The sequence below is a fragment of the Zasmidium cellare genome (genome assembly GCF_010093935.1).
Source record: "Zasmidium cellare ATCC 36951 unplaced genomic scaffold M409scaffold_4, whole genome shotgun sequence".
In the NCBI taxonomy this organism is placed as follows: Eukaryota; Fungi; Ascomycota; class Dothideomycetes; order Mycosphaerellales; family Mycosphaerellaceae; genus Zasmidium; species Zasmidium cellare.
The window spans coordinates 719,530-745,327 of NW_022986948.1; the positions used below are offsets into that span (position 1 = coordinate 719,530).

Sequence of the window (25,798 nt, forward strand, 5' to 3'; positions counted from 1 at the left end):
ACGTCCCCCTTTTGTGTGCCACGTCCTAAATCGAAACTACGAGCTACGATTGCCCCTGGGTTCGAATGGGAAGCATGCCGCAGTGATAGCCATGGCAATGTACAAAGCGGCGCAGATGTAGATTGGTACCGGGGTCGAGGTGTCGGCGTATCTGAATGACTGTCAGAAACATAGTCGTTGTAGCAGTAGATTGAATGTACTCACGTTGCAATCACAGCGCTCATGATACCCATGAAACGATTTAGGCCAATGGAAACGCCGTTGCCGGTGCCACGATGCGCGGAGGGAAGCACCTCGGGTGTGTACGCATACAGTGTTCCGTAGTAGATGTTCTACGTCAGATATGTCAGTGACCGCAAATTGAATCAACACAATCATGCTACGACGGAGAAGCTTCCATGGACGGTCTCCTCGTTGTCACAGCCTAAGACTGAATCGTCGGAGTTCAAATGGTTCCACATTGCGTGTCTGCTGGCCTTGGGGATATTGGCGCATGTGGCTGCACACGCTTCGCTTGTCGCCAACCACGTCCGACCGGGAAACACGTGGAATGATGACCCCGGCACTTTTCTTCACACCAAGCAGGATGAACAAGCTCGCCGGATGGAAGCACGATTCGCGGCTTGATGATGACATGTCGTCTGGATGCAGCCGCTCTGCTGTGTCATGCTCGCCGGTCCCCGCGACTCATCATAGATGAGGCTGGAAAAGACGCCACGACCTGTCGTGCAACCACTCCTGGGTTGTTCGCTATGTTTTGGGCACTCTGCGCAAAGCACAAGTACAGCGAAGGCTCGCCACCCAGACATATCACCATCTTGGCTACAAGAAGCTATCCAGAATCCGGAAGTCTTAGACACCCTGCGCCGAGCGCAGAATGGAGGATAGGCCCCTCACCCAGACATGGTAGAAATCACTTTCGAGCTCCAGATGAGATCGCTTCGCAGGTCCAGTTGTTTTCTAGATGTATGGACAACTCGCGTCGAGCGCAAGATGTGAGGATAGGCCCCTCACCCTGACATGGCTGCAGTCACTTGGCGGTTGTCCACAGAAATTCCAGGTAGAAGTGCCGTTTCGACTGGGTAATATAACAAGTCCATGGTTTGGCTATGGGATTGAATAGGAAGGATATTGGGATGGAAGAACTTACCAAGCAGAAGCCGATGGCCGCTGTGAAGCCCAAGTTCTCGGCGTTGTTACGAACTTGTGTGTACGCAAAGAAGAAGGCCATGGTCACCAATGCACCAATGATCTGGAGGTCGATTAGCTTTTGACTACAAAGTGACGTCTTGCAATGCTTACCATAGTTCCTCGTCTGCCCCAGAACCACTTGGATCGACACATGAACCCAGCAAGGATCGGACTAGGGATGCCGCACGCGTTGGCAATGGCGTAGTTGCGCCATGTCTCACTCGGGGTCAGACCACCGAGAGCTGCACCACGAGTCTTGAGGTAGACTGGCAAGAAGACGTTGTACAGAGGATAGGCGAGACCGATCAGGAGCCACGAGAACCAGATGAGTGAGGTCGATAGTCCCAGTCTCTTCGTAATGAACAGGCCTTTGAGATGCACCCAGACTTCGGCGAAGGAAAATCGGCTCTTAGCATGTGCGGTGACAGAGCCGCGACGCTCCGTGTTGGCAACACCAGTGACGCCGCATGCTTCCATCTGGTCCAGAGTCAGGCCGCATGGTTTATTGTACTTCTTTGCGATGAACTGCAGAGTCTCCACAACCTCGGCGTCTTTGCCCTCGCCAACCAAGAACTTTGGGGTCTCCTTCAGTCTGATGACAGTGATTCGGAGAATGCTCATGACAAGAACCAGAGCACCGTTGGCGAACCACACGTATCGCCATCCTGGGTTGGTATTCCAATTGCACGGAACGCCAGTCTCTGATGGATAGCCCGGACACGAGTAGTTCGGCAAGAAAGCCCAGGCGAAGAGACCCGCAATCAATTGGCCCAAACCCCACCATGCGGCCATGAGGGTCAACAGCCATTGATCCTTGGACGGAAGGTACTCCAGGAAGACTGCTGTGTCAAGCACGAGGTTTCCGCCGGCACCAAACGCAGACAGACAGGTGAACAGGCCCAGCACGATCCAGTTGGGGGAAGCACCAGCGACGATGCAGAATACCGAGGATATCATTAGAGACACATTGAAGGCGTACTTGCGGCCAATGACATCGGCAGAGAGACCCCAGAAGAGCGCACCAACAAGCATGCCCACGTAAACGGCGATGGTCAGACCATTGTCGTACGAAGGATTGAATTCGTATTGTGCATACCCTGCGATGATCGACTGAATGAGCAGAATCAATGAATCCACGGCGTATCCAAACCCGTTCAAGATGAACAGCTTCCACTGGTATCCCGTCATACCAATCTCGTCAATGGCATTGTTGATCAAGTGCATCTTTGCTTCGAGGACTGGATCCACGCCTTCCTTGCCCAGAAGGTCGCCCTTGCCCATTGACAACTCGTCGACATCGTGCTCGGGTTGCGTCTGGAAGGTAGGGGGGCTCTTGTTCTTATCGTCGAAGTCGTCCATCTCGAGATCTTCGTCTTAGCTGTTGCGGTTGTTGTGCGAGAGGAGACGTTGGCTCTGTTCGCCTTCCAGAACGGCGGGAACCAAACACAGGAATGTGGTAAAGAGGTAGTAGAGAGCTCGCGTGCCGAGTCGCGTGGGTGGGAGGACAGGGTCTTTGTCCTTTTGTACGCGCTAGCTAGAGATTAGCGGTCACGCGGTCGCCCGCCTCTCCAGATAGTGCGATCTACACAGAGTTTGCGCTTTGCTGATTTCAACACGTGGGCGTTTTCTCACTTGCGTGAGGTGTTCTTGGAGGACGCTTCACGGCAGACCTCGGCGCACGCCAGCTATCAACCCGGGCTGGCGGGCGCGCAAGCTGTTTGGACGCGCGCGCATATGCATTCGCCGCGCAGTCGATAAGACCGGGGACCAGCGTCGTTTGGGAAAGGGCAAGCAGCGCCAAGAACTCATGGCGGGCGAGAAACTGTTGTACAGGATCGTTACAGCGCGCTAGAGCATGCAGGTAAGTTGGCGCTAATGGCACTCGAGCGATTACTGAAACGGTATGGTGTGCAGTACCTTCGGTACAGCTCCTCGGGCAAGCCGAAGGTCTGGTGCCGTGCAGCCGCTGGTCAAGAATGCTCGATGAAGTGTTGGAAAGACGGTGTTATCTGTTGCGGGAGTTTGGTAGTGGCATTGAAGATTTCTGGCGGAGGAAGGCTGTATCGGGCTGGGTCACGTGGACTACGGGTGCTCCCGACTACATGGCTTGGCAGTCTTTGGGTGGAGATCTGTTCCCTGCACCACAACCTTCAAACAGAGCTTCGTTGGACTATTTGCCATGCCCGCATCGTCTCAGACATTGGCACAAGCCAGTTGATCATTGAAGCAAGCCTCATACCGCCTTCCGGCTCCATACGTTGCCATCTCAGCCTGATCGCACAAATCGAATATTTCGAGGTCCCGAACAAGGATGCTCGTGGAGGCCTTTTTTAAACCTTTATCAGCTATGTGGGTGTTCCCTCGTCATCAAATTCAGCCAATCAAAAGCATTAGTGGTTAGTAGCCTCGCTTGGTCTATTGGAGGCCACCCGTCCACCAACTATTCTATACTAACCTTCTACACAGGTCTAATGGTTAGGATTGCCGCCTTCCAAGCGGCAGGTTCGGGTTCAATTCCCGGCTGAGTATGTATATCTAAGGATAACACGTCTGTGACATTAGCTAACCTTCGTCGCAGTGCAACTCAACTCCTAATTGAATTTTTTGATTTTTGCAACAACTACCCGTCTACGGCCTGAATGGGTAGCGACAGCGACATTGTTTTTGGCCTCTAACCAGCTCTACGTCTCTCTCAACAACCTCATGCCCTTCATTTGAGCACTGCACGTCTGTGGACGAAAGAATAATGATATGAAGCCCATTCCGAAATTTCACCCACAAATCGATATTACCCCATTGGGAAGCGGCGACGACGTGAGATCTTTGCTCTACACCCTCCGCTAGGCCAACTCGAGGGCCACATATTTTTTGTTTGGGGGTTTACCGTCAAGGAATGATCGAAATATCAATATTCGTCGTTGTCTTCGGGCTTCTTCACCTTTGGATCGATGTCTATCGATTTCAATCGATCGAGGACCGACAGCGACGTCCTGAATCGTAACCAGAGAATTCTTACAACCAAGGCAGATGCCACGAATGCTATATTTGACTTTTTGCTGCTACGGTACGGTGGGAAATGGCCGTTACAATCGTTGCGAGTCTCCGGCCTTCGATGGTCGATGTCGAACTGCTACGATTTGGACACATACAACTGACATGCCGTTCCCAGGCTCAGTCGTGGTTAAAATCCATGTTCATCGACATCGACGACGAACGTCGATTTTCCTTGTCGTCGTGCTTCTTCGTCTTTGGATCGATTATTATCGATTTGAAAAAACGACGGTGATGTCCCTGTCGAAACTGGACGAGTGTTGCAGCCAGTATAGAAGTCAAGAGCGCTGTTATTACTATTTTACTGCTACTCTATGGCAAGATATAGGTGGCTATGGCCGTCGTTGCAAATTTGCCCCCGTAAACGACCGGCTTTGAACTCTCACGGCATCAGTAATGGTACTATCATGCCATATTCAATCCTACCTACTGATGATAAGTGATTGTTAAACGAAGAAAGTGATATCAACCATTAACAGATGTGGCGTCCAAGTAGAGGTGAGCCCGGATCGATCCTAGCAATCATGTCCACGCTATATACGACCAGCGACGATACCAAGGCTTTCCAATCTCGAAAGCGGCGATAGTCTGTCTTCTCGGAGCATGAAGGTCGACCATCAAGACAGCCCCTCCGTGCATCGGAATGATCATCGACGTAAGCTTGCCAGCGTTTCGACTGGTGCCATTTGTCCCAAACCCTGACTGGCGAAAAGAGTGGATTTCAGATTATCATTTTGATGCATGGAGAGGCTGTATTTGTGATCCAAGAAGGAATGAAAGAAATTTTGTCAACGGCAGCGCTCAATTCAGATATGGCTCAGATATGGCTCAGTCTGCCCACCAACCTTATGTCAAGCGAATACTACTCGACGTAAACGACAGCAAACATTCCGAGCTCACAATAAATCAAAACAGACCATCGACTCCCTTGAATGCGTTGAAGGGATGCCCGAAATCTCTTTTATTTGCATTCGACCGTCACTGTAGCCATATGCTGCCCATAGCCATCTCACTCTCAGCACCTGATTTGGATAGACAGATATTCGATCCCATCAACGAAACGCTCCAACTCCAACCCCCTTTCCTCAGCACGTACCCTTCAAATACTCATCATACCGCCTCCCCATCATCCCTCCCCCTCCGCCTTCCCCACCCCATCCCACAACCCAAACCCGCCCTGTCCCCTCAAAACCCCCTCAGGATCCCACTTCCTCGCAACCCCCCTCAACCTCCCCAAGCACCCCTCCCCATACCCCTCAAAAACCCGCTGCTCCCTCGCCGCATAATTCATATAGATAAACCTCTGAAACGCCCCCACCTCCCGACTCCTCGCCACGCACCGCTCCACCATCCGCCGCAACGTGCTGATGACGAGCTCGTCCTTGCTGGTGTCGGTCCACATCGTCGGGACGGACATCAAAAGGAGAGGTTCTGAGGGGGTTGAAGGGGAGGGGGACAGGCCCAGGCAATTGCCGCCGTTGCGGGAGAAGTGCGCGAGGATGTTCCGCGTGAGGGGTTGGAGGACGAGGGCGGGGAGGACGCCGGCGACGTCTTTGAGGGTTTCGACTTCATCCTTCCAGATTTGAGTTACTTCGCTGAGCATCTCTCGTGTGAGCAGGAAGTTGTGCGTCCAGTAGCTTTCCCTCAGGCCGTTGGGGTTCGTCTTATCCAACTCGTCTGCGAGGTCGACCAGATTCGCTTTCCGCAACGTACTCCGCACATGCGGTAGTTTGAGAAACTCCCTGAACACACGCGGCTCCTCCACCCCCTTCGCATGCGTGAAGAACGGCGACGCGACGAAGATATCCCTCGGCTTGGGGGCATACGCAAAAGCGAGGTACATACTCGCATCGACATCTGCCTCCGCACCCACCTGCGCGAACTCATAAAACGCATCCAGCAAAGCCTCCGTGTGCTCCCACAACAACACCCTCGTCCCACCCCACAGATCGCCCTGCTCGAACGTCTCCAAATCCACCCTTGTAACCACCCCAAACTGATTCCCCCCGCCCCTCAACGCCCAATACAAATCCGGCTGACTCTCCTGCGAAACCTGCAGAACCTCCCCTTCGGCAGTCACCAGCTCATAGTTCCTCACCCCATCACACGCCCAGCCATACCTGCCCGAAAAAAACGATATCCCACCCCCGAGAACCAACCCCCCAACGCCGATATTCTTCACCCGTCCCCCAACAACACCCAACCCCCTCGGCCTGAGCTCCTCATAAACCTCCCCCCACGTATTCCCCGTCCCGACCCTCGTCGTCCTGCGATCCTCACCAACACTCACCTCCCTGAACCTCCTCAACGAAACCGTAAACCCCTCAGCCGCGCTCGAAGCCCCCGCGAACGCCGCATGTCCCCCAGACTTCACGGCGAAGGGACATCCCAACCCCTTGAGGATTTTGAGGATTTGCGCGACGTCTTGGGGCGTCGTGGGTTCGAGGAAGCAGAAGGGTTCGACGTCGCGTTGGAAGGAGGACCAGTAGCCGGATTGCAGGGCGGTGTAGCCTTGTTGGCCGGAGAGGTGGATGGAGATGGTGGGGCAGTGTTTTTGGATGTATAAGGCCTGGTTTTTTGGGGTGGTTAGCTTGGAAATGTCCTTTGTGGGGAAAAGTCGATTAGGGGATGTGGTCTTACTGCCTGTGCACGCATATCCCTTCGAGGCCATTTGTTGTTGGCGGGGTCGCCGACCTCGACGTCTTCCAATTCTTCGAAGCTCGCATCGTCGGATTCCATGGCTAGAGTAGTAGTGCTGCCGTGGGTTCTTGCAAGAAGACAGATTAAAGACAACGAAAGAAAGAGTCCAGACCAAAAATCGTTCCTTCCCGCAAGATGAATAAGAGCTCGCTGAACTCACTCACCAAAGTTGGAAGGAAGGAACAAACTCCCTACCTCTCCATCACCTTTCGATATATAGTCGCGCGACAGCAGTCGTTTACGGAATGGTGTGCGAGCTGAAACAAGCACACAAGCCGTCGTAGCTTCTAATGCGAGACGAGAAAGATTGACCCACCTCCTTGAGTGACCAAATCGTGAATTCCAATTGGCATTATTATGTACCTACGTATTCGTATGGAGTGTAGTACGGATCTACACAGGGACCGGCGCGTTCAGCTCGAGCTTGAGCAGCTTCATGGTGGGGGGTTGGTGTGACCGTGTTCCTGGTTTTGGTCAAATGGGTTGCGTCGATCGTGATTCCAAGCCTCCAGAATGCGAAATCTTGCTTGATTCGATCCCACCTCCTCCCAAGCTAGATCGTTAAGAAAACGCTTGAACGCAGCAACTTTTGCGGAGGATGTTGTTGTTGTGTCGACCCCGGCTCCTCAAACTTGTGAAGCTGATCATCAAAAGTCGAGATATGATCTGCTGGCTCTTTAGAAGGCAAAGACCTGGTCGTCGAGTTTGCTGACAGCTCTCGCCTTCTCGAAGCCCAATGCCTCAGTGGCCTTCTTGATAGCCGACACCATAGGAGGAGGACCGCAAATGAGAATCTTGACATCCTTGGCAGGCAATGGAAGGCGTTCCTATACAAAGTCAGTACTCACAGAAATACACCCTTATGAAAACCCTCACCTTAATCATGTCACCCGTAACGAACCCAACACCACCCTTCCAGTTCTCCGGCGGGTTGTTCAGCACATAGTAAACATTGAAATCCGGATCCTCCTTGGCCAACTGGTCCAAATCGTCCTTGAGCAAGATATCCTCCGGGTTGACGTTGGCGAAGATGAGATCGACCTTGGTCCTATCCCCACTCTTGCGTCCTCTCTGAATCGCACGCGCAACCTGCAGCATGGGAGTGATACCAGTCCCACCGGCAATCATGCCGAAATGGCGCACCATGTTGGGGGTGTACACCATGGCGCCCTTGGGGCCTCTGACCTTCATGTTATCGCCGACATTGAGAGTTGCCAGGTGACGCGAGATGTTGCCGGTGGGATAGCTCTTGACGATGAGGTCGAAGTAGCCCGGTTCGACATCGGAGGAGATGGGCGTGTAGGATCGCACGACTTCCTTGCGCTCGACGTTGCTGGTCTTGGGGTCGGTGACGTCGAGGGTCGCGGCGAGGGAGATGTGCTGGCCGATGGGGAGGCCGAGGATGCTGGTCTCGGTGGGCAGCTTGAAGCGGTAGATGGCGGTGTTGTGGGAGATTTGTTTCTTCTCCGAGATGGGGAATTCTTGGAATTCGTCAGGCTTGAGGACTGGGATGTGCTTGGGTCCTTCTGTTTGAATGTCAGATGTGAGAGTTCACTTGGTGGGGACTGATATGATCGTACGACCGAGCAAGAACTGCAGACCACCCAATGCTGCCGCCGCGGCGACTGCAAAGGGGATCCATTCGGCCTTGAAGACAGCAGCGCCGCCGATGAGCAGGGCGGAGGGGATGTAGACGCCGAAGATGTAGTTGGGGGCGAACAAGTCTTGGGAGGCCATCTTGACTGCTGCTGCCGCGTCTCTCGACAGTAAAGAGGTCGAGTGTCAAGTGAAGCAGACACAGACGGAGTCCGTGAAATTGTTATAGCAAGCTCGAGTCCAAGTCCAATGGGGTGGGCAGATGAAGGCTCGTTCCGCGATCGCTCTCGGTGCCATTTTCCCCTTCTCAGCCAAAAAGTCAAGCTGTCCCTCTGCCGTTGGCCTTAATCAAAGTGGGGGCGGGTCTCGTCTGATTCCCGTCGGAATTGGTCAAGAAGTCCCGACCCTTTCTCAATTCCGCATCCTCTGCAGACACCGTCCTTTCCCAAAACATCCCCTTACACTCGTCTACAATATGGCAACACCAGCTCAACGAGCAACTGTCTCCGGACGAAGCAACCCAGACTCCAATGGCTGAAAAGGACGATCTCATCGTCAACCCAGACGAAATCGACTACAACGACCCGCCCTTCCCTCTCACAGCCATCGATCGAGAGATCCTGGCGACCAAGGATGAAGACTACCACTGCATAACCTGGGAAGATCTGAAAGAGATTATTGGTGCGTCTTGAAATCAAGCTCCTCCTACATACACACAAAGCTACACACGACTAACACTCCCTCCCCCTCCCAACAGCAAACAACACCCTCGAACTCCTCAAACGCCTCCCCTCCGACCTGCGCAAATACCTCGCCTGGTCCCACACCATCAAACGCGTCCACGGCGGCATAACCCCCTACGTCCTCTCGCACCGCCTCTTCTGGACCCCCCTGCACCCCCCTCCCTCGCCCCCAACTTTCCCGCACCAATCCAGCACCCCCTTCTCCGACCCGCGGGACTACGCCATCCTCCCCAACGACTGGCCCTACGGCTTCACGACCGACATCATGCACCTGCTGGTGTGGAGCAAGACGCCCATCGCGACGGATCTGGAGAGCGGCGGGGGCGGGGACGTGACGGCGGAGAGTCGGGGGGTGATTGAGGGGTTTGTTCGGAGGACGTTTGTGGTGCCGTTGGGGGAGGGCGGGGAGGGGAGGGTGTTGTGGTTTAAGAATTGGGTTAGTTTGCAGAGTGTGAGGGGGGTGGATCATGTGCATGTTTTGGTGAGGGATGCGCCGAGGGAGTTGGTGGAGAGGTGGACCGAGCGGAAGGATTTATAGACGTAGATGGTAAAGAAAATAGATGAGGTGGTTCTGCAGAGCTGGAGAATAGAGCGTGGCCATCGTCACACGCATTTTGTGCATTTCATTTTAGAGAAGCTGGTAATCTCATAATCCGCCGCCGTCCTGGGCGCGATGCTGTCCCATTCCCATCCAGTAACTCCTCAAACCCCGTCCTTTGCCGTCCCATATGTGAGCTCCCCTCTCAGTGGAGAGACGTTCCGTATGTAGCTCATCCCAGAAGCCCATTTTCATAGTCCTCAAAACGCCGTACCAAGCAAAACCCCCTTCGCTATGCAACTCAACTGCACGCTTCATCTTCATGTCGTCGTTGCATGATGTCCCCACATTCGCTGCCACTCGGCAATATTCTTCTGAATCTGCGCTGCCATCTCGGCACAGCTCAACTCTTCAAACTTGCGCTCCCCAGCCGAACTCTCCGACGCAGCACTCGATATTTGGACCGCTGCTCCAACCATCAGAGTACCATCCTCGCCGCTCAGCGGACTTGTTGTTGTCGATCCTCCCAACATCACCAGCTCCTCCTGTTGCTTCGTCACATAGCTGCTGATGTTCGTGAGAGCGGCGTGCATGTTGACAAACGTCTTCTCAACCTCTTGTCCGGCCTCTGCGCCCTTGGTACCGTTGCCATTCGCGAAAGCTTTCTTGCCTCGGCCGTATTTGCCCTTGCCCACACCGTTCCCATTCTCTGGCGCTCCTGGACTTGTCTTTCCTGTATCCTTGTTACTACCGTTCGTCTCTGCATTCACTGCGACCTCTGAGCCTTCATCACCGCTTGCTGTGGCATGACTCTGTAGTTGACGTTTCCTACCATGTGGTGAAGAGGCTGCCTGCTCGAAGTTTCGCTTCGTGTATTGGTTATTGCCCAATTTCTTGGGCGGCTTCTTGCCCGGGCCTCGTTTAGGCGGAGCTTTGTCTGCGGGTGGTGGGGTCGGCGGTTGCGATGAAGGTGCTGGAGGTGACGTCTTGTTGCTGGACGGTTTTGGGGTGTCCTCGTCGTTGACGTCGACTTCTGCTGCATTTGTCAGTCCTCGCACCTCAGATCTTGACACAACCAACCCACCTTCAGCACCACGGCGGCTCCTAGCACGCTCTTGTCGACGGCCTGCAGCCTCTGCACGAGCCGCTTCTCGTTCCTTTTCCTTCTTCTCTTGCTCAGCTTGACGTGCCGTCAACGCCGCCTCGGCTTTCGCTTTCTTGTATTTGCTGACAGCTCCATTCTTGCCGTCGTCGGACTCGTCTTCAATAGAGGCGGTCGCATTGAGTGTCTGCGCTGACTCGGATTGTCTTCGTTGTCGCTTGGTGGTTTGCTTGCTGCTGTAGCGTGGTCAGATTTGGAACCTCTCGACAACAGCACATCACTCACTCCTCGCTACTGTCATCACGACCACGCTTCCCACCACGCCGACCAGTGCCGCCTACAGGCTCAGCGTCACGCCGGCTCTCTTCAATGGCTCTCTGTAGCTGCTCCTCTTCGTCGTCATGCTCTTTACTTCGCATCGTACCCCGCCGCTTGCCGGTCGAGGGGTCAACGCTCGCCCGATTGACACTCTCGCGGTCCTTCTTCGCTTTGTCGTCATGTTTGCTCACCGAGCCTTTGCGGTTCGCTTTCGGGTGGAGTGGGAGGTAGAGTGAATACTTTTGCCTGTTGTCTTCTGCCTTAGCTGCTGCGTGTCTCGTGGGGGTGTCGTGGTAGCGAGCCATGATTGATAGACTGCAAGAAGAGATATCGTGGTGTCATGGTAGAGAGGCTGCCGAGAATGATTCAAGCGTCGCTTTCACATGCGGCGCGCACGCTCGAGTGAGAGCAGATGAAGCCTGCCATAACCGACGCTTGCCGCAAGGCATCGCAGCTTCTCTGACCAATCGACACGATCACTTCTGCAGTCTCATCGAGCATCACATGTAAGGAAAGTGCTTACGTACCCTCTGCTGTCCGTGTGCACCGCGTGCTGTTTAGGTCGGCATTCCTCGCAGAAGTATTTGTCCGGACTCTGACTCTCTTCCACGATCCCAACGCAACCACCGTGCTGCCATACAGTACAGCCATCGCATAGGATGAACAGTCCACCAGCATCCTCAGACTGCGCGTCTGGGATGCCAGCGAACGCCTCACTAAGGGGTGGTCCAGGATACTCCTGCTGTCCGCAAATGCAGCGTGTAATCTCCTCCTCGTCTATGGCCTCTTCGTCGTTGTCAACTGTAACTTCCATCTCTTTGGTGACGCTCTCCTCTTTGTGAGCCGGTTGCCGCTGGCTCCTACGAGCGACAGGTGGCTCACTGGCGTCTTCGCTGGACAGCGATCTAGGAGTGCCGGCCTTCTGATTGTTATTAGCGCGCGTACTGCGATCCTGTCGCGATGAGAGAGAGGAGGTGGTGCTGGAGGCGACCGCGGGCTGCCCGCGGGCGGAGCGGCGGACTGGCGACGGCATGGTCGCAATTGTAGCGATGTCAGAAGTTGTGTATGATCGGAGAGCGCTGTGATGCGTTTGTAATCAAAATGCCCTCTAGGCCGGCTTGATTGGTGAAGGTAGTCGTTGTCGTGGTGGGCGGCGAGTGCGTCGGTCACACGAACTGGGGGCAGCTCTGTGTGGTTGTAGGCGTGTTCTGGAGGGTTAGAAAGAAATTCTCACGGCATCCTTCTCGTGGTATGGTGCAGTGAGATAGTGGAATAGCATAACTCAAGGACGAGGTGGTGGAGGTGTGCGTGAATGGGGATCGGAGTGGGAGGAGTATGCGATTTGCATGAGGGAATGCCTGTCTGTGAGGGTCCGAGCTTAGCGCGTGCGGGCTTCCCGCCTCGACGTCAATCATGCTCTCTGCTGTGGAAGGCGAAAATGATATGCACCCATCTTGTTGAAAGATGAAGGCGTTCGAACCCGAAAATCGTGCTGCTTGTATGGTATCGTCGGCTTTTTGCTGAAGATGGTGTTCATGACGGAAGAGTAAGTTGGTTGTTCCTGGCAAATCGAAATGGTAGCAGCTGGTAGGGAGCTCGGCAGTAGGCGGCGGCCACTGCAGCTCGCGACAGGGAGAAGGCGGATAAATCAGCAAAGTCGACGTGCAAAGCAAAGAGGAAGAAGACCAGGATTGAGAGGCAGAGTCATCGCTGCCATCACAGTCCTGCTGTGCGCGAGTCGGTTTGGTGATGTGCGCTGACAGTCGAATCTGCTTTTTCGTGGTGATTGAGTCTGGTTCGAGGGATGATCTCGTCACCGTCGACGCAGGCTGAAAGTGTCTGTGGGAGGGGAAGGGTCACATCCTGGCGCGTGCCCTGCATCGACGACCGGCAAATCCCAAATTCCTGCCACTGGCCGAGGACGCTGGCCTTATCTGCTTGACATACACCTACGAGTACCTCGAGACTGCCGCATGCCATCTCTGAGTTGTGTCGCTTACTGATGATATGCACGTATCTACGCCTATCTCTGAGGATGGGCCGCGTTGCGATCGGCGGAAGGTAGTCAATCATGGAGCCTCGCTGCGTAGCGCAACTCTTGCCATGCGATGATATACCACGCGTCTGTTTATTAGGGCTCAATCCAAGTACTGCATTGTACATTTCAACTTTGAAGTCTTCAAGCTCATTTGGATACACCATCTTTCTCCGTTGATCGTTGACCGACCCAGCCATCCAACCAGGATCTGCCGTACTTGATACATCCGCAATGGACGAGAAAGAGACAGAATACGAGCAACCTCTCCAGGTCTTCGACCAAGATGCCGCCGAAGAAATTGCCCTCAAGAATCTCGGCTACGAACAGCAACTTAAGCGCTCCTTCTCCCTGATCGGCATCATAGGGTTCTCCTTCTCCATCGTAACCTGCTGGTCAGCCTTATCCGGAGTCCTCATCATCGGCGCAGAATCCGGCGGTCCACCAGTAATGGTCTGGTCGTGGCTGGGAGTCTGCATAGTCTCGTTGACGGTGGCCTACAGCATGGCTGAGATGTGCAGTGCATATCCGGTTGCTGGGGGGCAGTATTCGTGGGTTGCGCTCTTGGCTCCCAAGAAAACTGCCAGAGGATTCAGCTACATCTGTGGGTGGTTCATGATCATCGGGATCCTGGCCATGGGTGCGACCAACAACTTCATTACCGCCAATTGGATACTGGGTATCTCCAACTTGAACAGTCCCGACTATACCATTCAACGCTGGCAGACGGTCTTGGTTGCGTATGGAGTTGGGGCAGTCAGTCTCTGCATTAACGTATTCGGTCCGTGGATTTTGGAGAGACTTTCCAAAGGACTGCTCATCTGGAACGTCGTCTCGTTCATAACAATCCTGGTTACCATCTTGGCTGTCAACGACCATAAGCAGTCACCGTCCTTCGTGTTCAAGGACTTAGTCAACCTTACAGGTTTCAGCAATGGCTATGCGGCAATAATTGGTTTAATCGAGTCGGCATTTGGCATGTGTTGCTACGATGCAGCCGCGCATATGACCGAAGAGATCCACGATGCAAGAAAGCAGGCGCCGAGGGCCATCGTCCTGTCCGTCTACATCGGCGCGGTTACCGGTTTTGCGTTCCTTCTCGCCGCCTGCTTCTGCATCGGTGACGTCGAGACGACTGCCGAGAGTGCGACTGGCGTCCCTATCGTGGAGATATTTTTCAACAGCACCAACAGGGCGGGAGCCAGCGTGTTGACGGTTCTCCTGATCGTTATAGGCTTTGGAGCCTCGAACGCTCTGACAGCCGAAGGAGGCCGCGCGGTGTATGCTTTTGCTCGAGACCGCGGTCTTCCGTTCTCAGACGTCTGGAGTAAAGTTGAGCCAAGAAAGCAAATACCAGTTTTTGCTTTATGCCTGACGGTGCTGGTCCAGATTGCTCTGAACAGCATATATTTTGGCACGCTGACTGGTTTCAACACGGTAGTTTCCATCGCCACGGAAGGGTTCTGTATGTGTCAAGCTTCTGACGAGTAATCAAAGATGGTTTCTTGACTGATGACCTCCTGCAGATGTTTCGTATGCAATGCCACTCATGGCCCGACTAGCCAGCCTGGCCATCCCCAGCACTCGACAGAAAGCGAAGAAAATCGAAGGCGGGTTATACTCTCTCGGCGTGTTCAGCATCCCCTTCAACATCATTGGCTTGGTATATTTGCTTTTCACGACGATAACCTTTAACTTCCCTACCGTCAGCCCGGTCGACAGCGAGAATAGTAAGTTTGCTTGCTCTGTTCCCCGACCGATCTTGGCAGTCGGACATGCGAGAAACTAATTGAACGATCCCCGTGCTGCAGTGAATTACACCTCGGCGGCGGTCGGCGGCATCATGCTGATTGCCCTGATCACCTGGATCACGACAGGACATAAGCAATTCAAAGGACCAGAGTCGGGGGGCGTGTGGATGGACGGGGACGACGGGGTTGCGCACGCTGTCGTCAGTCAAGACATCTTGACGGGCGAGGTGCAGCAGCAGCAGCAGCAGCAGCAGCAGCAAAAGTAGATCGGACAAGAGCCCCTTACGTGTCGAGTTGTCCTTTTTTCACTCCTCACAAGCAGCGGTTGCTTTTGGACGAGAGATCCCTGGGAGAGTGGAAAGTGTGGAATGCGCTCCAAACTTCCCGCACCGGTGATCTCCTTTGCATTGTGTAGCACTTTCTGGGACCGCCGAGAGGACGTCCAAGACGGCCAAGCTCCTTACGATGTCGCAAGAAGCTGTATCCCAACTTTAGCGCGAAACTCAGCGGCCGAATGTGAGAGGCGGGCTGGGGTAACGGTCGAGGTGATAACTCGGGTGGGTTTAGATTATGGCGGGCCTGTGTCTGTGCTGTGCTCGTGCGGGCTTAGCATTGGCAGTGGTGGAAGCATCGATGGAGATGGTGTAGCTGTGAGAATAGATAGCAGATGTCAGACCACTAGGAATTCAAGCAATAGTAATGGGAGATGGTAGGCCTTCAGACGCCGAGCCGAAGTGACAGGCTAGTACGTTGACGTTATGAGGCCGCTGTGGCACGGAAAGCAGTGCCGAAGGGTGGTGGGCATGTCATCGCAAAAGGCGCCTCCAGTCGCATCTCCGTCCTCTTCGCAATTATTGTTGTCTTTTTCCCTGTGCATCCACCAGCATCGCATCTGCAGCGCCTCTGCTCGCCCTGCGTCCAGTTCCACACTCTCCCATCCGCCGCGCCCTCTCCCCGCGGCTGTCCCCCCTCTAGACGCGATTACGGTAATCTCTCAGCGCGCTCGGCGGCGACGACTTGGCAACCGCACGACTTGGCTGCGGACTTGGCCTGCACCTTGGCTTGTTGCTCCCAATGTGCTGTGGCCTCGAGTGAGTTTCGGAGAGCTGGCAGAGTGGCCGGGCGACGCCATAGGTCATCGTACAGGGCCCGACTTAAAACGCACACGCCCCCGGGCACAGGTGAGTGAGCAGCAGCATATCCGCCGATCCCATAGTCCACGTCCCATGACGGCCGCCGTCCAGCAACCGCTCTCTCTGACCATCATGGCGACCAGGTACGGCTACAGGCAGTGGTCCAACACAGGCACCCTCCAGTGCGAGCTGTGGGTGAGGCCTGACGAAAGTGGCGCCGGCGAAGTCCTGCAATTCACAGCTGGCTCGCTGCGGGACCTCCATGTCGCCGACCGCGACCACCTCTCGACCAACAAGGATCTGATACACGCCCTCAACGGCGGCGACAGCGTGCGCACGCCGGGCTGGAAGAAAACCCTCGTGTCGCCTCTCAGCCGCCGCAAGCACCAGCACCAGCAGCAGCAACCGCAGCCGCAACAGCGCCCCGCCAACAATCGCACCCACCTGCCAACACCGGATACGTCAGACCAGAGCTCTTCATCTACCACCCCGACCACCACCATGTCTATCGAAAGCGCCCAGGACGTCAAACCCGTCAAGCGGCTGTCTTCTTTCTTATCGCACTCGCCCGCACATGGCGAGAAAAAGTCCATCTTCAAGCACTTCCACAAGCGCAACAACAGCAGCGTTAACAAAATCCCCACCACGGACCAGCTGAACGCCCAGCATCCCTCCCAAACTTCGCCACAACCGCAGCACACGCGAGACCCCAGGGCTCAGCCGGCCGCAAATGGAAAACCTCCGCCACGACCAGCGCTCACCAACGGCCTGAAATCGCATAGTAATGACCCCGTCCCACAAATCGCTGTCAATGGAAACGGAACCCACGACCAGGACCAGGACCAGGACCAACTCGACACCGAAACCGATGCTCGACTCCCTTCGACAGGTTCCAAAGGTGGCGTCAGATGGGCCGAGAATTTCGGCGACGCCTCTCAAATGGCATCACGGCCGCGACGGGCGAGCTCCGCAGCGACACATGGCCGGCGATCGTCAATATATTCACGAGCAGCCGAAGGTGGCGATTATCTTGAAGGTGTAGACAGAGGTGCTGGATCCAAGGCGCGGCGACTGTCCGTACATCTTCCGGACGAATTGCAGGTGGATGAGTGCAAGTTGGAGGAGCATTTCAATCTGATTGCGCGCAAAACTCAAAAAGACATTGGCGAGGGCGGCGCAGCAATCGTAAAGCTCATGAAGAGCAAAACCGCTGGAAACAGTGAAAAGCACGACAAGGTCTTCGCCGTGAAAGAATTCCGACCGCGTGACCCCGAGGAAGAAGAACAGCGTGACTATGAACGCAAAATCAAATCCGAATACGCCATTTCCAAATCGTTACAACATCCGAACATCGTGGAGACCTACCATTTGTGCCACTCAGGGGAGAAGTGGTATCACGTTATGGAGTACTGCGAATTGGGAGATTTGAACGACCTGATCAACCGGAATTACTTTTCACGGGAAGATCGAAATTGCATGTTCAAGCAGCTGGTCAGAGGAGTGGACTACTTGCATCAACGAGGAATTGCGCATCGAGATTTGAAGTCGGAGAATCTGCTGGTGGACAAGAATGGTTGTCTGAAGATTGCAGACTTTGGCACAGCAGAAGTCTTCGTCGGCCAACATCCAGGACTTCGCAACTGTAGAAGACAGAGCATCATCGACCCCGAAGAACCCATCAGACTTTGCGAGCCCGGCTGGGTCGGCAGCAGACCTTATATGGCGCCTGAAATTTACCAACGGAAAGGAGACTACGATCCACGTGCAGTGGACGTCTGGTCGTGCGCAATCGTCTACCTGACGCTTTGCTTCGGCGGCAACCCCTGGGATCACGCCAGTCCGGATTGCAAGAACTTCAACATCTACTGCGACACGTGGGATCAATGGCTGGACAAGTACCCCGACGGCCAGATCCGGAACAACCGCGAGTTGCCGGCATTCGTCTACACGAAGCAATTCATGATGCTCGACGACGTCGGAACCAAGCGGATGGTGTTCGGCATGCTGCACCCGGATCCCAACAACCGGTGGACGATCCACGACGTGCTCGACTGCAAGACGGTCATCGAGTACGCGTGCTGCCAGCAGGAAGGATACAGCGACGACATCAAGAAACGACAGAAGAAGGCGTTGCATAACCACGTCCCGCCGAAGCAGAAGTCACACTTGAAGGGCAAGTCATAGCAGCCCTACACGACTACTACATCTCCTTGAAACCTCCAACAACCTCTTCATACGGTCGATCCCTTGACACTTGGACGATCTCCTTGGTCCCTCGAATCCTCATGACGGATAGAAAAGGCACGCATGCACGATTTTTGTTTGTGTTGTACATAATCCAACGGACATACAACAGACAGACGTGAAGACGTGAGCAGCTGTTGCTGTCTACCCAATTTTTCCATTAGCGAAACGCATATCTTTCTTGGAAAGCAGAGAAGATCAATGAAAATCTTTGTGGATCATTCTGCAACATCTTCATCCTCATGTTTCATCATCTACGTACTGTACGTGCAACTGTACAGGATCGATCGGTGAGAAAAAAGACTCTTCGTTCGCCAAGTCTCCGTGAGTTGACTGATTCTCCGAGTCGCGAAGTGTCCGTTCGTCGGTCGAGGGGTACGTACACGTATGTATCGGCGACGGTGAGATGTGGTGTTGCGCGGACATTCAACATCACTCACCCGCTGATATCCATTTCGGAAGAGAGATCCTTCTCGACTTTGGGACGTACAGTGACGCTGCTGTGATACACTCCTCGCAGTCCCGCCGCCCCTGCGCACACATGTATCCATCCATATGCCGGCAGCCAGCTCGACCGTCAAAATCCGCCACCCCTGCAACCCTCACATATCCGCCTCGAGTCGCTGTAGGCAACACAATTCTCTCTCCCTCTCACACTCCCCCATCTTTCATCACCAATTATCCCAAACCCCATCCGGCACCACCTTACGCATAATCCGCCAGTGCCTCACCGCACTCCTGCCCTGCTCCTTAGCAAACCTGCCCTCGTCGCCAAGCGCCAGGATCCGCGGCTGTCCCTCCTGCTGCTGCTGCGGTGCGCTGTACGACGCGTCACTGCTGCGAGCACCCGTTTGCTGCTGCTGCTGCTGCGACGGAAACGGGATTTCGTGCTCGGGTTTGGGCAGCATGTAGTACTGCCGGCTTTTGCTGCCTAGGTAGTCTGCGCGGCGCGGGTTGCGGAACGTGATGGGGCCGGGGGCGTTGCGGCAGAAGATGACGAGGTTGAGGAAGTCGGAGTCCTGGTCGACTTCGTTGGGGAGGGCGTCTTTCTCGCGGGGTGAGTCGCGGTATAGTTTGCATTGGGAGGCGAAAACGTGCGAGATGGTGTTGAGGATGGTGTTGGTGAGGGGGAGGGAGAGGTCGCCGGCGTAGTTGATTGCGATGACGCCGTTGGGGGTGAGGAGGGCGTGGAGGTTGGACAGGAAGTGAGCGTTGAAGAGGGCGAGAGGCTCTGTACCACCAGTGAAAACGTCGTGGATGATGTAGTCGTACTTCTTCATGCTATCGTTCGCTGTGACTTCGTCCTGGACCCAAGAGACGGCGTCTTGTATCACGGCCGTGTGGTTCGCAGGTAGGTCGAAGTATTTCGTGGCAAAGTCGTGTACGACGGGATCTAGCTCCACAACGGTGGTTTGGATGCCGTGTGCTACGAGGGCTTTTGGTGCGGTTCCTATACCAAGACCTATGACGAGCGCCTGCGCTTCGGAGTCTGGTATCACCGGCTCGAGTTCAATCAAGCGGACTGCTTCGAGCATTTGGAAGACGGCGTAGATCGGTTCGCGGACTTGCCAGCCTTCTCTCTGTTTGCGGTCTTCGGTCAGGAGCCATTCGCCGCCGAGGAGCGAGTGGTCGCAACGCATGACCCGGTACTGCATGTCGAAGCTGTCGAGGACGGAGATATATCCCGTGGTGGACCACTGTCTCTCCAGCAAAGTCCAGTTGTGGGGCCGAAGGGAGGCGTCCACCGCGGCGTGACTGAAGTGTGGGTTCGAGAACTGTGCGTGGAGTACCGCTGGGATAGCAAGCAGCACAAGCCGCGATGGAAATGCTATGCAGTACACGAATGCCAGTAGAAACCATAGATGCACTGGCGTCAGGAAGTCAAAAGTTGTAAGCAACGTCGTGCATCCATTGGACACCAAGCCTTCCACCGACAAATACATGAACGTCAACACCGCGAGGAGGAACATTTTCGGCAGCGCCCATTTCTCCATGTAGGGCTTGAGACCTCCCCAGGCCAGCGCATCAGGTATCGCAATCGCTGTAAATGCCACGATCATATGGACAGTGAACAAGCTGCTCGTCCTGGGCCCTGTTTCTGGTCCCCACGTAGCAGCAGTCCAAGGTAAGAGCTTCGACTGGATCGCCGGCATCCAGGCTACTGCTAATGGAAGCAAGCTTATGAGATCTGAAAACATTTCGTTCCCTTTTGATAGGAAGATTCCCATAGCAAAAGTGAGCGCGATCATGAAATTGTCGTGGGAGTTGCTTGTTGTTGGAATGGCGCCGAATGCGGGAGTCAGACTCAGTCGCCAGATGGGAGACGCTGCTGCGGCCAGATCCAGGAGAACGAAGGATCTTCCCAACCCTTGGAAAAGTTTCTTGGTGTTCGGTACTTCTGGAGCGGTAGAAGCATCTTGTGGGTTCTGCCTCTGCCGCTGGGCGTTTCTGGGAGGCATATCGTCTTGTGACTCGCTGGAATCGTACGAGATTAGGTCCAGCGACGAGGAGAGTCTTTGTGTGTAGGCTCCCAACGATACACTAGCCAATGGAGGTCATTGTTGGAGATGTGAAAGAGATGAAGTGATGAGAAGAGTCGTGAGACGAACGAGGTTCAGCGATGCTCCACAGAAATGATCTACTCGAAACGAGACAGCGATCGAGCTGGGCGCTCCCTCCAGAGCACCTCGCTACACATCATTCTTGTATTGGACAGAATTTTGAGTGATCCGGAAGCGCGTTCAGGACACAGCGAAGTGTTTTGAATCTCTTCAAGATGTCCGAAGTCTGGAGGTGTGATTGGAACTGAAAGGCTCGTCTCGGGGCAAGCGCGAAGTCTAAAGGCCAATCGATAAGGTTGCTGTAGAGATGCCACCCCGTAAACATTGTACTTCTTCCCCTGTCTCACTAATGCAAAAGAGGCGCAACTTGGATAGCAGATGCGATTGGAGAGGGAGGTTATGGGCTTAACCTAGCTGAGTCCAATTGTACTTCGGCCACTTGTCTGGTGAACTCTAAGAACAACATTTGCGTTTGAAAGACCTCGTAGTAGTTGCAGAGATATTGTCGAACATATGCTATCGACATCTTTGATGCATGCAACCCCACCGTGACCAATGCCATTCATCTCACCATCATGCAGGTCTTCGAGTCACCACACTGACGGTGCGTATCATCTATTGGTCTTCGTATACTGGTGGGCTCGCTGATTTGAACCCTAGTTGCCAAAATACTTCTCAACAACGGCTCTGCCTCGTCGCAGTGCCGACTCTGCTTCGAAAACAGACTCTCGTTGCATAGTTGACTCGACAAAGCCTTGCTTTGTGGTGACAACCGTCCAAGCTGCTGCATAACTTCGAGGTGTCCTAAGTGTCAGGTTGACGCACTATCGGCCACTTTGTCCGACCTAGCAGCGATAAAGTGCGGAGTGGCTATCCACGATGATTTTACGTGTTTTTTCGAATCCACTCATCTTCCGCTAGCGCTTTGGCCGAGTGACGTTTCGATGGCTCCCACTGTAGCATTTTGCTCATGAAGCGTAGGAAAAGCTGTCGATCCTCCGAGCCAATCAGTGAGTCCTCTCTGTGCTCCAGAGAGACCGCATCTGGCCGTGGAATATCCGCGTGAAGTGTTCCTGCAGGGCGTATGTGTCAGTGTGCTGCTCAAACGAAGTCTTCCAATTGGTCCTCTCACCGTCCTTCGCGAAGAAATGGTCACTCACAGCGCCTTGCGCGAGTAGCTCCAGCGGTGGCGATCCCAGCAGCGCAATCATCTCTGCTAGGTGCGACCGACTTCTGTAGCGATGGACTTCTGGATCGTGGCCGGTAAAGAGATGTCCACCCTCGAAGAGATCCCAGACCTGCACACAATATGCGTTAGCAGAGTCCCAACGAAGTTGAGGAAATTGCACTCGCCATGCAGCCAGTATTCCAGATGTCAACCTCATATGACCAGGGAATTCCTAGTATGACCTCGGGCGCACGGTATATATCTGGCTGTATATCTTCCGTATGCTCGGCGTCTCCCAAGGCCGCAGAGCCAAAGTCGCAAAGGACAGGCGCTCCCCATTGCTTCGGCGGGCTCAGGTCCCGGGAGGTATAACTCGTCCGGTCGTCCAAGACCTTTCTCGGGCTGGGCTCCTGGAGCTCGAGTTGTTCGTACTTTCGAAAGACATCGTAATCTTGGATGCCAAACATGATGTTGTCGGCTTTGATATCTGGTCATGGAAACGCTCGATTAACGCAACTCTCGAGCATCAGAGATATGGTTAATTATTGTTTACCTGTGTGTATGACACGACATTCGCTGTGCAGAAAGTCTAGTGCTTGAAAGAGTCGTCGCAGCGTGAATGCTAACACTGGCACGGGAAGTCTACCGATCGGGTTGCGGTGCAGAAAAGACAGTGCACTCTCCCACAGAGGCGGGTGTACGAGACAGCGGTGTTGGCCATCTGGCCCTTCAATATCGAACGTGTCCAATAGCTGCCGTACAGCGTCGCGGCCAGGGTGAACTTGGGTTTGTTTCTTGAGGCGTCTGTAGATGTTGATTTCATCGTCTAAGTGTTTACCGAGAGAAGAAGACGTGATGAATAGCTTCAGTACGACGTGTCGCTTGCCGCTGCACAGGTGTCAGTTGGAGGCGTCGCATTCGTCTGTGGACAGCTCTACCTCAGATCTCGCGCGAGCCATACCGTCGACGATGCACCGTAACCCAATTTCCCGACTACTTGATAGCGGTCTCGCAAGACCTCGCCAATATGGGTCGGATAGTAGCGTGAGGCTACGTAGTCTCGAAAGGTCTCTTCCTCGATTCTTTCTGAGGAAGCAATCTGGGCGAAAGGTTTTTGCGGGAATATTAGAGGCTTCCACTTTCTGCCGATCAAAGTCAAAGATCGCATGATTGATGAGGAAATCATGGCATCGTGCTGGTGCTTGTAGATTTCGGGGCAAGGAGAATGGCAGAAGACTTGGTTGGCCTCAAGAATTGGCTGTACTGCTAAACTCGTCTTTTATAGTCTACGCTTTCTTCGTGATGTAGCCGATCGCTGAGCTCGTGTAGGCATCTCCCTCCTTCGATTGTTACTGGTTCAGATACGGTAAGGCCTTGCACGAGTGCGACAAGTACCTTGGAAGCTACACGAGAGCGTGGGAGTACGGGTCAAGCGTGACAGATGCTCGAGCGGGTGAGTGGCGGTGATGATGAGGCATCGGTCGTTGAAGCAATAATGATTTTGTAGAAGAAACCGAAGCATGCAGTCTCGGGCGATCCCGAAGTTTGAAAGCTCGTCGTCCTCTAATCGATACGGTCGGTTGCTGTGGAGACCCTCCCATGTAAACAATGATTTCACCAGAGAACTTCACTTCAATGCAATATTTGTGCGCACGAGCATTTCCAAGATGCCTCGTCAGAAGGTGTACGGAAAGCGCTCACGAGCAATATACGACCTTAACGGCGCGAACATTTCGAGTCCTGATCAGCCCTGCGAGAAACCCACCACGAAGACGACCACGGTCAAACAAATAGACGTCCCCGTCCGAGCCAACGAAGCGAGGAAGAGGGAGAAGAAGAGTGAAAGACCAGCGTTAGGGGAGCGCCAAAACAATGAAGTCGTGTTACCGCTGGAGGTCTTGAGATATGCAGAAGCAGATGCGACGCCGAAGCGAATACCACGAGCGAAGCGAAATAACAGAGTCGTCTTGGATAGCGACGAAGAAAATGAGACCTTCACACCACGAAGAAGTCCGCGTCGGAAACAAGCACTCCAGCATACTGAAGTGAAAGTCTGTGATTCCAGGTCGCCGAAGAAGGCTGTCAAAGAGAGATTAGTAGACGATAGGGGCACTCAGCAATGCGGGCAGCGCAATCCTCCAGCAAGGGAGCATGTTGCAGAAAAGGAAAAACAAGCACAGGACGAGCAGACACAGCAAAAGTCAGCGAATTCGTTCGATCAACACTGTTCACCGCTTTTGGACCTCACAATACATCCCATCGGATGCTTCGAGAGCTGGTCAACGCAACTCTCCTCGCACTTCTCGATCAACAAAATTGCAGAAGCTTCCTTTGGAGAAGTCTACCGACTATCCCTACTAGAGGCAATTCCAGACATATGTCGGTCAGATGAGTCTGTGTTCAAAATCATCCCGCTTCGAGCGCCATCAAGTACTTTACCAACAGACAAGCGGAAACGCAAAGCCGCTCTCACAAAACAGGAGATGATGAGCAAGCCCGAAGACGTAGCGAACGAAGTCAAGCTGTTACAACGCATGAGCGCCATCCCAGGCTTCACAAACTTCAGAGATATGAGAGTATTGCAAGGCCGACCGCCAGAAGCCTTCTCCACAGCATTCAAAGCCTGGAACGCAGAGCAGAAGACCAAAAAGAAGGACCTCAGCCACTTCCCCGACCCAAGCAAGAAAGCCAGCTACTCAGAAGACCAACTCTGGGCCGTCATCGAAATGCAAGACGCAGGCAACGATCTCGAACTCATGGTCGAAAGCGGCGAATGCACATCCATCTGGACAGTCTGGGACATCTTCTGGCAAGTCGTCCTCTCGCTCGCCAAGGGCGAGGAAGGCGCCGAATTCGAGCACCGCGACCTGCATCTCGGAAACATCTGCGTGCGCTCCTCTCCACCCACCACCACCACTAAAGACCCCCTCGACCCCGCCCGCAAACTCGGCTTCAGCGCCCAAGAAACGACCATAATCGACTACACAATCTCCCGCTGCCTCATGACCTCCCCCTCCAACCCATCAATCGCCTACACAGACCTCTCCACCGACCCCGCCCTCTTCGAAGGCGACAGCACCGACGAATACCAATACGACATCTACCGCTACATGCGCGGCGTGCTCTACGGCGACAACGCCTTCGCCGAGATCCACCACTACAGCCCCAAAGACCTCGCCGCCACAGGCCGAACATGGGAACAGTACCACCCGCAAACGAACCTCGTCTGGCTGCACCTCGTGCTGTACAAACTGCTGGAACAGCTCGAGTGGCCTTCGGCGATGAAGGCGCCGAGTAAGAAGACGAGGAAGGTGGAGTGGAGGGCTTGGAAGAGGGCGAATGATCTGGAGCATGTGCTTTTGAAGGTGCAGGAGTTGTTGGATCCCGGGGCTATTTGTACGAATGAGATTTGGTCGGCGGGGGATTTGGTCTTGCTGGCATTGTGTGAGGGGTGGTTGGATGCGCAGGATGTCATTGGGCATGCTGAGGGGGATGAGTCGGCTTTGGTGAGCCAGTTGGAGGGATTAGAGTTGCGGTGAAGGCTTGAATGAAGGATTGCATTTTGCGCGAGCGTTTTGCATACGAATTGGCTTGGGCCTCCCTCATTTTGATTTTGCATAGCGAGGCGTTCTGGAAACCTATGAGCCACCATTCTTGTACATATCTT

The 25,798-nt window shown here is 54.1% G+C and overlaps 10 protein-coding genes and 1 non-coding gene across 11 annotated transcripts; 5 read left to right on the plus strand and 6 right to left on the minus strand.

The window, feature by feature from the left end:
* Positions 1 to 36: 36 nt before the first annotated feature.
* On the minus strand, positions 37 to 2,472 carry M409DRAFT_63439 (uncharacterized protein; the record flags this gene model as incomplete). Its single annotated transcript, XM_033815601.1, has 4 exons — positions 37 to 151; positions 205 to 332; positions 1,151 to 1,252; positions 1,303 to 2,472. 4 exons carry the CDS (start codon positions 2,470 to 2,472, stop codon positions 37 to 39), a joined length of 1,515 nt encoding a protein of 504 aa, XP_033672786.1.
* A 1,178-nt stretch (positions 2,473 to 3,650) lies between these two features.
* On the plus strand, positions 3,651 to 3,720 carry M409DRAFT_t11. The gene has a single exon. It is a non-coding gene; the product is annotated as a tRNA-Gly (tRNA).
* Positions 3,721 to 5,368: 1,648 nt separating this feature from the next.
* M409DRAFT_50514 (uncharacterized protein) lies at positions 5,369 to 6,913 on the minus strand (the record flags this gene model as incomplete). Its single annotated transcript, XM_033811556.1, has 1 exon — positions 5,369 to 6,913. One exon carries the CDS (start codon positions 6,911 to 6,913, stop codon positions 5,369 to 5,371), a length of 1,545 nt encoding a protein of 514 aa, XP_033672787.1.
* Positions 6,914 to 7,619: 706 nt separating this feature from the next.
* On the minus strand, positions 7,620 to 8,679 carry M409DRAFT_50515 (uncharacterized protein; the record flags this gene model as incomplete). Its single annotated transcript, XM_033811557.1, has 3 exons — positions 7,620 to 7,769; positions 7,819 to 8,468; positions 8,523 to 8,679. The coding sequence occupies 3 exons, from the start codon at positions 8,677 to 8,679 to the stop codon at positions 7,620 to 7,622; spliced, it is 957 nt and encodes a 318-aa protein (XP_033672788.1).
* A 389-nt stretch (positions 8,680 to 9,068) lies between these two features.
* On the plus strand, positions 9,069 to 9,819 carry M409DRAFT_50516 (uncharacterized protein; the record flags this gene model as incomplete). The annotated part of the gene is made up of 2 exons (XM_033811558.1): positions 9,069 to 9,219; positions 9,296 to 9,819. The coding sequence occupies 2 exons, from the start codon at positions 9,069 to 9,071 to the stop codon at positions 9,817 to 9,819; spliced, it is 675 nt and encodes a 224-aa protein (XP_033672789.1).
* Positions 9,820 to 10,139: 320 nt separating this feature from the next.
* On the minus strand, positions 10,140 to 12,272 carry M409DRAFT_18131 (uncharacterized protein; the record flags this gene model as incomplete). The annotated part of the gene is made up of 4 exons (XM_033804369.1): positions 10,140 to 10,852; positions 10,904 to 11,157; positions 11,207 to 11,554; positions 11,767 to 12,272. The coding sequence occupies 4 exons, from the start codon at positions 12,270 to 12,272 to the stop codon at positions 10,140 to 10,142; spliced, it is 1,821 nt and encodes a 606-aa protein (XP_033672790.1).
* Positions 12,273 to 13,508: 1,236 nt separating this feature from the next.
* M409DRAFT_18132 (uncharacterized protein) lies at positions 13,509 to 15,291 on the plus strand (the record flags this gene model as incomplete). The annotated part of the gene is made up of 3 exons (XM_033804370.1): positions 13,509 to 14,739; positions 14,801 to 15,004; positions 15,086 to 15,291. The coding sequence occupies 3 exons, from the start codon at positions 13,509 to 13,511 to the stop codon at positions 15,289 to 15,291; spliced, it is 1,641 nt and encodes a 546-aa protein (XP_033672791.1).
* A 1,806-nt stretch (positions 15,292 to 17,097) lies between these two features.
* M409DRAFT_35725 (uncharacterized protein) lies at positions 17,098 to 18,342 on the plus strand (the record flags this gene model as incomplete). Its single annotated transcript, XM_033810433.1, has 1 exon — positions 17,098 to 18,342. One exon carries the CDS (start codon positions 17,098 to 17,100, stop codon positions 18,340 to 18,342), a length of 1,245 nt encoding a protein of 414 aa, XP_033672792.1.
* A 731-nt stretch (positions 18,343 to 19,073) lies between these two features.
* On the minus strand, positions 19,074 to 20,818 carry M409DRAFT_63445 (uncharacterized protein; the record flags this gene model as incomplete). The annotated part of the gene is made up of 2 exons (XM_033815602.1): positions 19,074 to 20,760; positions 20,799 to 20,818. 2 exons carry the CDS (start codon positions 20,816 to 20,818, stop codon positions 19,074 to 19,076), a joined length of 1,707 nt encoding a protein of 568 aa, XP_033672793.1.
* Positions 20,819 to 21,848: 1,030 nt separating this feature from the next.
* On the minus strand, positions 21,849 to 23,317 carry M409DRAFT_63446 (uncharacterized protein; the record flags this gene model as incomplete). Its single annotated transcript, XM_033815603.1, has 5 exons — positions 21,849 to 22,036; positions 22,096 to 22,261; positions 22,317 to 22,618; positions 22,685 to 23,019; positions 23,070 to 23,317. 5 exons carry the CDS (start codon positions 23,315 to 23,317, stop codon positions 21,849 to 21,851), a joined length of 1,239 nt encoding a protein of 412 aa, XP_033672794.1.
* Positions 23,318 to 23,798: 481 nt separating this feature from the next.
* On the plus strand, positions 23,799 to 25,670 carry M409DRAFT_63447 (uncharacterized protein; the record flags this gene model as incomplete). The annotated part of the gene is made up of 1 exon (XM_033815604.1): positions 23,799 to 25,670. The coding sequence occupies one exon, from the start codon at positions 23,799 to 23,801 to the stop codon at positions 25,668 to 25,670; it is 1,872 nt and encodes a 623-aa protein (XP_033672795.1).
* Positions 25,671 to 25,798: the final 128 nt, after the last annotated feature.